Raw genomic sequence first — 12699 nt, forward strand, 5'->3', positions numbered from 1 at the left:
CTGATGACACAACCGTAAAATTGGTCAATTTAGATTTTTACATCAACATATAACCTTCAATTCATTGCATTTGAATCTCTTATCAAAATGAAAAGAAACCAATAAATACATTTTTACTCAATAATTTTTTTTTTTTTTTCAAATTATCTTTCTCAAAAACATTTGTATATTATCCCATACAATAACGTGACCCCACTGTACTTCCCCCGTGAACCCACTAAAGGTCGCGAACACAACTTTGAATACCATTGCCTTTCATCTCTCTCATCAGTATCACATTGCCCTGTGTTCATGTCGATCAAATGTCTTATGTTTAAGATTTACAAAGTGATGTTATTCTTTACCTGTACAGTATATTTGATTGGAGAATTCAGTTCCTTGTGTAGCATATGCTGTTTTCCTTAATGCATCAAGACAGTGGTTGATTGAAGTGATATGATGCTTTTGTTCGCTATGCCATCTCAATAGCTTTTGAAAATGGCACAGTATACAGTGTATTCGGAGAGTTTTCAGACCCCTTGACTTTTTCCACATTTTATTACATTACAGCCTTATTCTAAAATGTATTAAACTATTATTTTTCCTCATCAATCTACACACAATACACCATAATGACAGAAACCAAGCCATGAGGTCGAAGAATTGTCCGTGCAGCTCCGAGACAGGATTGTGTCGAGGCACAGATCTGGGGAAGGGTACCAAAACATTTCTGCAGCATTGAAGGTCCTCAAGAACACAGTGGCCTCCATTTTTAAATGGAGGAAGTTTGGAACCACAAAGACTCTTCCTAGAGCTGGCCCCCCAGCCAAACTGAGCTCAGGGAGGTGACCAAGAACCCGATGGTCACTCTGACAGAGCTCCAGATTTCTTCTGTGGAGATGGGAGAACCCTCCAGAAGGACAACCATCACAATCAGGCCTTTATGGTAGAGTGGTGAAACGGAAGCCAGTCCTCAGTAAAAGGCACATGACAGCCCTCTTGGAGCCAAAAGGCACCTAAAGGACTCAGACCATGAAAAACAAGATTATCTGGTCTGATGAAACCAGGATTGAACTCTTTGGCCTGAATGCCAAGCGTCACGTCTGGAGGAAACCTGGCACCATCCCTACAGTGAATCATGGTGGTGGCAGCATCTTGCTGTGGGGATGTTTTTCAGTGGCAGGGACTGGGAGACTAGTCAGGATCGAGGGAAAGATGAACGGAGCAAAGTACTGAGAGATCCTTGATGAAAACCTGCTCCAAAGCTCTGACTGGGGCGAAGGTTCACCTTCCAACAGGACAACGACCCTAAGCACACAGCCAAGACAACGCAGGAGTGGATTTGGGACAAGTCTCTGAATGTCCTTGAGTGGCCCAGCCAGAGCCCGGACTTGAACCCGATCTAACATCCCTAGATAGACCTGAAAATAGCTGTGCAGTGACGCTCCCCATCCAACCTGACAGAGCTTGAGAGGATCTGCAGAGAAAAATGTGAGAAACTCCCCAAATACAGGTGTGCCAAGCTTGTATCGTCATACCTAAGACTCGAGGCTGTAATCACTGCCAAAGGTGTTAAAACAAAGTACTGAGTAAAGGGTCTGAATACTTATGTAAATGTGATATTTAAGTTTGATACATTTGTTAAAATTTCTAAAAACCTGTTTTTGCTTTGTCATTATGGGGTATTGTGTATAGATTTAATCCATTTTAGAATAAGGCTGTAACGTAACAACATTTTTAAAAAGTCAAGGGGTCTGAATACATTCTGAATGCACTGTAACAGCTGGAATGCCACGGTCAAGGAAATGTCTGAAATACATAATAATAATAATAGATTTGTAGATTTGTATAGCGATTTTCTGTTCTGGGTGGAAGATCTTCCACAGTCATCCACAGAGGGAGGTGGAAGTCCAATGGGTCACAACATATGTCTGATCCACTCTCCATGCGCACCTTCCTCACCCGCACCATCCATTTCTCTTCCAACTGAGGCCCAGATGAAGAGTGGAGGCCCAGATGAAGGGTTGAGCTGGGGGGAAACGATGGTCAGATCCAGGGGGGAAACTAGTCAGAAGCCAGGACACCTTTCCATCCCCAGTTATAGACTCCTTGGTAAACTCCTCCGAAAAACATGTAGCACCCATCTGCGTGAAGCCATGCAGCCACTAAGCTTAAGGCGCTTGAAGCTCACTACAGTCAACACTACAGTCAACACTACAGTCAACACTACAGTCAACACTACAGTCCACCTTGAAATAAACCATTGTTTGAAACCTTTAGGGATCCTCTGCCATATTCAACAGTCTCCAAGCCTGTCATCTTGTTGTTTCAAATGAAAACAGTTAGATGGCTAGATAGCTAAATAGCTAGCTTCTCAGTTCAGTTGGTTAAATAACTGACTTGCCAGTCTTGCACTGCTGTGGATCAATATATAAATACAACATGCAACAATTTCAAAGATTTTACTGAGTTACAGTTCATATAAGGAAATCAGTCAATTGAAATACATTCATTAGGCCCTAATCTATGGATTTCACATGACTGGGAATACAGATATGCATCTTTGGTCACAGATACCTTTAAAAAAAATAGGTAGTGGAGTTGATCAGAAATCCAGTCATATCTGGTGTGACCACCATTTGCCTTATGCAGTGCGACACATCTCCTTCGCATAGAGTTGATCAGGCTGTTGATTGTGGCCTGTGGAATGTTTTTTGACTCCTCTTCAATGGCTGTGCGAAGTTGCTGGATATTGGCAGGTACTGGAACATGCCATCGTACAGGTCGATCCAGAGCATCCCTAACATGCTCAATGGGTGACATGTCTGATGAATATGCAGGCCATGGAAGAACTGGGAAATGTTCAGCTCCCAGAAATTGTGTACAGATCCTTGTGACATGGGGCCGGCCGTGCATTATCATGCTGAAACATGAGGTGATGGCAGTGGATGAATGGCACGACAATGGGCCTCAGGATTTTGTCACGGTATCTCTGTGCATTAAAATTGCCATCGATAAAATGCAATTGTGTTCGTTACCCGTAGCTTATGCCTGCCCATACCATAACCCCACCGCCACCTTGGGGCACTCTGTTGACATCAGCAATCCGCTCGCCCACACAACGACATACACATGGTCTGCAGTTGTGAGGCCGGATGGATCTACTGCCAAATTCTCTAAAATGACGTTGGAGGCAGCTTATAGTAGAGAAATTAACATTACATTCTCTGGCCGTCAGCATGCCAATTGCACGCTCTATCAAAACTTGAGACATCTGTGGCATTGTGTTGTGTGCCAAAATTGCACATTTTAGAGTGGCCTTTTTAAAGTCCCCAGCACAAGGTGCACCTTTCTAATGATCATGGTGTTTAATCAGCTTCTTGATATGCCACACCTGTCAGGTGGATGGATTATCTTGGCAAATGAGAAATGCTCACTAACAGGGATGTAAATAAATTTGTGCACAACATTTTTGAGAAATAAGCTTTTTGTGCATATGGAACATTTCTGGGATATTTTATTTCAGCTCATGAAACATGGGACCAACACTTACATGTTGCATTTATATTCTGGTTTAGTGTATATACAATCAAAACTTAATTAGCTAACAAATTAAATATTTGTTTAAAAAAAAATCTGTCCAGAAACACCTATTAAACAACTATTAAAATATGTACAATATTGACAGAGCTTTCTGCATATGCGACCTCGCGGCGCCATGGCAACCACAGATTCACAGATATGACCACTTATTATTTGGACCCTCCACCAAGTAGGTCGGTTCTTGTTGCGTTGCAGTATTTACATTTTTACAGATGTAGGCAGTTGAACTGCTGCTGCATTCTCCCTCTGCTTAATATTTGGGCATACAAAGAGCATTGGGCTGATGCACACGCCCTCCCATTCAGACACAAACACACACCAACACATACCAACACTACTTCCAACCAGTCGCATGGATTCCCATCCCTTCTTTCCACTCCACTCCTCCTGGATGCATTATGTATCCCCCTCTCTCTCTCAGCCGCCACCTCTCACACTCCCCTCCCCTTTACACCCACAACCAATCAGATCCCTCGCATCCCTCCAGCCTCTGTAGCTGATTGGCAAGGGGGCATCCCGCATATAGGCAGTTCAAGGGGAGATACACACAGGGAGGGAGAGACTTTCCTCGCTCATACTCTCCCCATCCCTCCCTCCCTCTATCTTTCACTCCTTCCTCTCGGTCTCTGTGTTTACATTGAGAGTGTGATGGTGGATGAAGGAGCAGCAGTCAGCCATGCGCTCTGGTGTCCTGCACCTAGCTGGACTGTCTGTCCCGTTGCCCTGCACCGCCTGTCCCCCATGTCCCCTCTGTGCCCTCTGTCCTCCTTACTCAGCTCAGGGCTACGGGCACACCTCGTCTTTGGCTGACGACTGTTAGATCTTTTCCCCTCTTTCAATCTCGGACCTACGGACTGTCAGATTGTGACGGAACTGTAGACCCATAGAATCTGCTACTGGATTTTATTCATCCGAGTTGGTTTTTACTGCTCACTCGTCTTTGTTTTTGATTCAACATGTGTCCACTGGGTTGCCCGAAGTCACTTTGTTCTCTGTGTCTTGGACACTCATACAGGTGAGTGCACGGAAATGTGTGTGGGCTCAAGGTGTAAGGGTGTCAGAATTTCATTTTCTGTTATTGCATTGCAAACTTCTTAATGTGTCTGCATAACGATAAGTGTGCTTTGGTGCACTGTAGAACAGTATATTTTTGGATGTATCTGTGTTTTAGCATATTATGTCAGTGAGATGGTACACTACAAAAGTATGTGGACACCTGTTTGTTGAACATCTCATTCCAAAATCATGGGTATTCATATGGAGTTGGTCCCCCCTTTGCTGCTATAACAGCCTCCACTCTTCTGGGAAGGCTTTCCACTAGATGTTGGAACATTGCTGCATGGACTTTATTTCATTCAGCCACAAGAGCATTAGTGAGGTCAGGTATTGATGTCAGGCGATTAGGCCTAGCTCGCAGTTGGCGTTCCAATTCATCGCAAACGTGTTCGATGGGATCAGGGCTCTGTGCAGGCCAGTCAAGTTCTTCTACACTGATCTCGACAAACATGGGGTCAGGGCTCTGTGCAGCCCAGACAAGTTCTTCCAAACTGATCTCGACAAACCATTTCTGTATGGACCTCACTTTGTGTATAGGGGCATTGTCATGCTGAAACAGGAAAGGGCCTTCCCCAAACTGTTGCCACAAAGTTGGAAGCACAGAATCATCTAGAATGCCATTCTATGCTGCAGCGTTAAGATTTCCCTTCACTGGAACTAAGGGGCCATGAAAAACAGCCCCAGACCATTATTCCTCACCCACCAAACTTTACAGTTGTCACTATTTATTGGGGCAGGTAGCGTTCTCCTGGCATCCGCCAAACCCAGATTCGTCCGTTGGACTGCCAGATGGTGAAGCGTGATTCATCACTCCAGAGAACCCGTTTCCACTGCTCCAGAGTTCAATGGCAGAGAGCTTTACACTCCAGTCGACGCTTGGCATTACGCGTGGCGAGCTTCGGCTTGTGTGCGGCTGCTCGGCCACGAAACCCATTTCATAAAGCTCCTAACAAATCAGGAACTGATTCCAAACTGACTTGTTGGAAAGGTGGCGTCCTATGACGGTGCCACGTTGAAAGTCACTGAGCTTTTCAGTAATGGCTGTGTGCTCAATTTTATACACCGTAACAAATAGCCGAATCCACTAATTTGAATGGGTGTCCACATACTTTTGGCTACGTAGTGTATAAAACTGCCTATTATTGTCTAGACAAGTTATCACATATTGTGTGTGTACACCTCTGTGTGTACACACATGCCTGTTTCCCTGTGAGTACACTACACGTTCCGTCCTGTATGTCTCAGTGTGTGTGTGTACATGCACCGTCTCCTTTAAAACCATATGGTGGTTTGTATGGCTGGCGTTGTGCGTTCCGCCATCTCGTACCCACGTGATTACATAATGGACTGAGCCCAGCTGAAGACGTTGTGCCCTACCCTCCCTTCCCAATACCCTGCGCTCACTCTCAATGAACCACTCACTGAGCACGGCTGCCTCTGTGTACCATGATTCACCATGGCAACCACACCGCTCTGGTTAAAAAAGAATGTCCCCCTTCTTTCTGTCTGGACTGTGTGCTGCACTGTCTGCTAATGATATGGCTATATTTCCCTGGTTTTTCCATTTATCCCCATTCATGGAACGACTGTGTCCCTGCAGATGGAAAATACCAACAGAGCTAATTCAGCTAAACATGGTGCAATATTTGTTGTGCATGTGTTTAGTATGAAATAAACAACAACAACAACTAAATGTGTGATGCACTGAATAGACTTGGGGTTTGTATGAGGTTGTGTCATGATAGTTAATGATTCATTTTCTGGTCTTATTGATATAATTGTGTCTTACTTGACTACTATTAGTCTATTGATATCTAATTTCACACATTTATTTTGATGTGATCAAGGAAATCACTACTGTCATTTGATTTACTTGTTAGTTTACTCCGGACACTTAAATGTGTGGTGTAAAGAAATCACACCAAACATCATGTAAAAATATTTTGGGGGCCATTTTGAACTCTCATTTTGTTTAATTAATTTATCATTTCACAAGTTGTTTATGCAAAAAGAGATCAGTCAGTCATCCACATTAAAGTGTGTGAAGAACTCTAATGCTGATACACTTGTTCTACTGAGGCATTTTCTACTTTCCACACTGTACTGTATGTCCATGTATGAACTTGTGTGACTGATGCCTGGTGTCTGATCTTCCCCCCCAGTTCAAAAGGATGCTGAACAGAGAGCTCACCCAGTTGTCAGAAACCAGCCGGTCAGGAAACCAAGTCTCAGAGTTTATCGCCAACACTTTCCTAGGTGAGTGACAACAGCGCTCCTGAATGGCTCCTGAACATGCATTAAAATGGCCACGCAAGGTCTTTATTTTGACTCTACTGACAAATAGGAATTGATGTAAAGCATTCATCCTGCTCAAATTCTGTTACATAATACAATATTTATTTGCTTTATAAGGCGTTATACAGCCTTGGTCATAATGCTCTATAAATGTAGTCAAATATGTTCATGAGTTGTGCATTATTATGCATAGCTCGTAAGGTATTAGAAATGCACTTAGAATGCATTATGAAGAGGGTATTCATAGAAAATGCTCACGGACAGGCCGTATCTATGAAAGGAATCGCAGGATCATGTTGTCTGATGCAAAGTTAAGGGATATTTATTACAAATACATGGCCCTCAGGCTGAAAATAACAAACACATGGTACGGGTGGCAATAAGAAGGCCTCCTCACAGAGACACCTTCACTCATGTTCTCCCAGGTCTTGAACCAGGAGACTTGAAGCCCCACCCCATAGCACTCCACTATATACCATTCCCACTGGTCACAGGTGCAGTTCGTCACCTGTGACGAGGGAAGAGAGAGAGGGAACAAAGAGAGAACAAATGATAGCACGACATAATGACATTTCATCTCACATTCATGCAAATACTTAAGAAAAACGTATCAGGGTGAAATTATGAAAGTATGCATATAATTGTACGTTGATGAAATATGGATTCTGGTACTCATCAGTAAAATAAAGGACAAACATTCATACATCCACTCTCATACTCAGCGCCCCCTTCTAGATTTGTATTTTTTATTTAACTAGGCAAGTCATTTAAGAACAAAGTCTTATTTGCAATGACGGCCTACCCCGGCCAAACCCGGACGACGCTGGGCCAATTGTGCGCCGCCCTATCACCCAATCACGGCCGGATGTGATACAGCCTGGATTCGAACCAGGGACTGTAGTGACGCCACTTGCACTGAGATGCAGTGCCTTAGACTGCTGTGCCACTCTAGATAGAGATAGCAGGCACCCATAAGTATTCAGACCCTTTACTCAGTAATTTGTTGAAGCACCTTTCGCAGCGAGTACAGCCTCGAGTCTCCTTGGGTATGATGCTACAAGCTTGTCACAGCTGTATTTTGGGAGTTTGTCCCATTCTTCTATGTAGATCCTCTCAAGCTCTGTCAGGTTGGATGGGGAGCGTCGCTGCACAGATATTTCCAGGTCTCTCCAGAGACGTTAGATCGGATTCAAGTCCGGGCACTGGCTGGGCCACTCAAGGACATTCAGAGACTTGTCCCGAAGCCACTACTGCGTTGTCTTGGCTGTGTGATTAGGGTCCTGTTGGAAGGTGAACCTTCGCCCCAGTCTGAGGTCTTGAGTGCTCTGGAGCAGGTTTTCACCAAAGATCTCTCTGTAATTTGCTATGTTCATCTTTCCCTCGATCCTGACTAGTCTCCCAGTCCCTGCCGCTGATAAATATCCCCACAGCATTATGCTGCCACCACCATGCTTCACCGTAGGGATGGTGCCAGGTTTCCTCCAGACGTGACGCTTGGCATTCAGACCAAAGAGTTCAATCTTGGTTTCATCATCATCATAAAACTAATTTCCTGCATTTCTACACAATCTAATATGACCCTTTTGGGGTCATTTTGTGGTCACTTATTGTAAATAAGAATATAATATGTTTCTAAACACTTTTACATGAATGTGGATGCTACTGCACAAATATCATACCCCCCCAAAAATGCTAACCTCCCCTGTTATTGTAATGGTTAGAGGTTAGCATGTCTTGGGGGTTATGATATTTGTACGTCTAACTTTCTCACTCATCATTATTCACGATTCATTCAGGGTTATCCATAGCATCCACATTAATGTAGAGGTGTTTAGAAACATATTATACAGTTGAAGTCGGAAGTTTACATATATCTTAGCCAAATACATTTAAACTCAGTGTTTCATAATTCCTGACATTTAATCCTAGTAAAAATTCCCTGTCTTAGGTCAGTTAGGATCACCACTTTATTTTAAGAATGTGAAATGTCAGAATAATAGCGTAGAGAATGATTTATTTCAGCTTTTATTTCTTTCATCACATTCCCAGTGGGTCAGAAGTTTACATACACTCAATTAGTATTTGGTAGCATTGCCTTTAAATTGTTTAAATTGGGTTAAACATTTCTGGTAGCCTTCCACCAGCTTCCCACAATAAAGTTGTGTGAATTTTAGCCCATTCCTCCTGACGGAGCTGGTGTAACTGAGTCAGGTTTGTAGGCCTCCTTGCTCTCACACTCATTTTCAGTTCTGCCCACAAATGTTCTATAGGCTTGAGGTCAGGGCTTTGCGATGGCCACTCCAAAACCTTGACTTTGTTGTCCTTAAGCCATTTTGCCACAACTTTGGAAGAATACTTGGGGTCATTGTCCATTTGGAAGACCCATTTGCGACCAAGCTTTTAACTTCCTGACTGATGTCTTGAGATGTTGCTTCAATATATCCACATAATTGTCCTCCTCATGATGCCATCTATTTTGTGAAGTGCACCAGTCCCTCCTGCAGCAAAGCACCCCGACAACATGATGCTGCCACCCCCGTGCTTCACAGTTGGGATGGTGTTCTTTGGCTTGCAAGCCTCCCCCTTTTTCCTCCAAACATAACGATGGTCATTATGCCCAAAAGGTCCTATTTTTGTTTTATCAGACCATTTCTCCAAAAAGTACGATCTTTGTCCCCATGTGCAGTTGCAAACCGTAGTCTGGCTTTTTTATGGCGGTTTTGAAGCAGTGGCTTCTTCCTTGCTGAGCGGCCTTTCAGGTTATGTCAATATAGGACTCGTTTTACTGTGGATATAGATACTTTTGTACCTGTTTCCTCCAGCATCTTTACAAGGTCCTTTGCTGTTGTTGTTCTAGGATTGATTTGCACTTTTTGCACCAAAGTACGTTCATGTCTAGGAGACAGAAAGCGTCTCCTTCCTGAGCGGTATGGTGGCTGCGTGGTCGCATGGTGTTTATACTTGCGTACTATTGTTTGTACAGATGAACATGGTATCTTCAGGCGTTTGGAAATTGCACCCAAGGATGAACCAGACTTGTGGAGGTCTACACATTTTTTTCTGAGGTCTTGGCTGATTTCTTTTGATTTTCCCATGATGTCAAGCAAAGAGGCACTGAGTTTGAAGGTAGGCCTTGAAATACATCCACAGGTACACCTCCAATTGACTCAAATTATGTAAATTAGCCTATCAGAAGCTTCTAAAGCCATGACATAATTTTCTGGAATTTTCCAAGCTGTTTAAAGGCACAGTCAACTAAGTGTATGTAAACTTCTGACCCACTGGAATTGTGATACAGTGAATTATAAGTGAAATAATCGGTCTGTAAACAAATTGTTGGAAAAATTACTTATGTGTATGTAAACTTCCGACTTCAACTGTATTCTCATTTATAATAAAAGTTGTGCCCCTGCATAGGAGTACATAAATATGCATATTTAGTCATTCACGTCTGCTAGCCTATTAGCATGTCAGAATGGCATTCCTGGACACATTGTGTGGCATTGCCATGGAGACCATAATATTATTAGACTGCCTTTTGCGTCAGGACGTGTATGATCGTAAATTCCCTCTGGAGTGCCAATTCAGAGCTTATTGATCCGAGCGTTCTGACCTTACAATGGCAGTCAAACACCTACGCTAACTGGCTAACGTTGGCTAGCTTGCTAGCTACTTCTAGACACAAATGAGAAAACACCTCACTCTGACCATTTTACTCGTCCTAGTAGAGGTGGTTAAGCTGTTTTCATATTGTCTAGAGCGTTGGTGGCTGTAACCATGCTGCTGGCAACAATTTAATTACGTTTTTTTGCTGACGTTTACTACGGTCATATTCAATGGGGTGTTCGTAAAGTCACCAGTTATTCTGCAGGCATTGTTATCAGAACGCACGCTTTAACTAATAATGTGGCAGAACAACTGCCCTCTCATTGCAGCCACAGAAGTTCAAGACCGACCGCGGTACTGCAGGCATTGTTAGCGGAAGACAGGATCCCCCATTATAGTGAATGGAAAAATTGCAATCTTTTTGTGTAATAAAAACATTCTAAATAAATACAAATCAAAGACAACTCTAATTCAAGTGAACAGGAGCTTTCACACTAAACGATAACTACAAAAAGAGTGGAGAACGATACCAATTGCTATCGTTTGGATAATTTTCTGAATGAATACCCCCTCCCCTCCTGTCCCCCCGACGATAAAACATTAACAACCAATCAAAAAGTTGTTCTATAGAAGCATTATTGGTTCCTGGAGCGCGAGGCGAGAAGGCAGAACGCACGGTAAACTTGATAGTGTATGTTAACGCACGATACATCCTGACAAAATACGCACTATGACTGGCCTGCTAATGTGCCTTTCTGGACCTTGTAAACTGTAAAAGACTAGGCTAGATTATTATTATTTCGTAATGAAACATGCATTCAAAACGGTTATTGAAATTACATATTCAATGCCGTTAACAGCCTAGACTAGAATTATTTACTCACTAGAAAAAAATCGAATAAAATGCATTATTGCATTGTGTTGATATAGCCTATTTATGATAATTTTCTTGTCCAAGCCAGACTGGGAGCGCAGCCTGGGGAGCACACAGTAGCCTATCCCAGGTCCCAGGCTACTTGTCATTTCATTATCTGATTTAAAAAAAACTTTCACTGTGTAAAATCATTGGGTAAAGGCTATTCACTGTAATATTAAGCCTAATATTTATATTCATTTAGGCTACACTTCTGTAGTCTGTCTTCATGGGTCCTTTCAGCTACAGGCTGGCTTCTTTAGCTTTTGGAGTCCCAGGAAAAGCTAGACTACATTAGCTTGAATGATTAGTCTGATAATGTACCTTTCTGGACCTTGTAAACTGTAGAGAATAGATCCATAACTGATCCAAATGGTTGCAAAATCAGGCCTAGGCTGGATGCAGTTATTTCAACATGAAGCATTCAAAACAGACCGTTTGAGCGGTTATTCAAATTAGCCTACATAGCTGCAGTTTACAGCCCTAGACAATAATTGTGTACTCAATTGATGACAATAAAAAAAAGTCCACGTTGCACTGTGTTGTAGCCTAGGTAGAAATTGTTATTGTCTAAACAAACGTAGGCCTAATCAATAGTGGAGCTTTGCGTGCCCGGGGACTGCAAAGCGCAGCCTGGATGAACACACTGATCTGCCATTTTATAATCTGTCAACCTTTTTTTCTTTCACTTTGACAGGTAAATATGTATAGCCCTAGTATTTAGCTAATGAAGGGCCTATCTAGCTAATATTTAGCTTCTTACTTCGGCTACACAACTCTAGCCTCTTTCTCTTCCAGCCGTTCCCGTGTGCAATTGGCTATATGGAGGCAAGCCTCTCCGCTATTCCTCTTCTCTTGAAATACCAGGAAAAGCTTAAGATATTCAAGATATTTTATACTATGCCTAGTAGGCTTTTTTTGTGGAGAGAAGCAGGGCTGCTGATTGCTCAATGTAAAATAGGTCTAGGCCAAATTAACTGTTGTGGAAATTTTAGGAGTGCGCGTTGGTATGATCTTTGGCCAATGATGATAACATTATTGCACTGATGCATTGCAAATGATTGCACAGGATATACAGAGAGATGAGCACAGTGAAAAAGAAGATTCAAACGAATTGACAACCATTCGAAAAATGGAAATCACTTCCAATCACTTAAGCAACGAGGCAAGCAATAACATGATGTAAAAGATACATAGGCTAAACAGCATTTGTCGTTAAATTGCTACATTTAAATACGAGTTTCTAT

At 42.6% G+C, this 12699-nt stretch overlaps 1 protein-coding gene across 5 annotated transcripts in view; it reads left to right on the forward strand.

Moving 5' to 3' along the window:
• LOC139540837 (3',5'-cyclic-AMP phosphodiesterase 4C-like) overlaps positions 1–12699 on the forward strand; it is a 177824-nt gene that overhangs the window by 138673 nt on the left and 26452 nt on the right. For all 5 annotated transcript variants that reach the window (XM_071344835.1, XM_071344833.1, XM_071344836.1 and 2 more), the window contains one exon: positions 6801–6894. In XM_071344835.1, the coding sequence (XP_071200936.1) occupies positions 6801–6894 (94 nt within the window). The remainder of the gene's footprint in view (positions 1–6800; positions 6895–12699) is intronic.

The sequence above is a fragment of the Salvelinus alpinus genome, chromosome 16 (genome assembly GCF_045679555.1).
Source record: "Salvelinus alpinus chromosome 16, SLU_Salpinus.1, whole genome shotgun sequence".
NCBI classification, from domain to species: domain Eukaryota; kingdom Metazoa; phylum Chordata; class Actinopteri; order Salmoniformes; family Salmonidae; genus Salvelinus; species Salvelinus alpinus.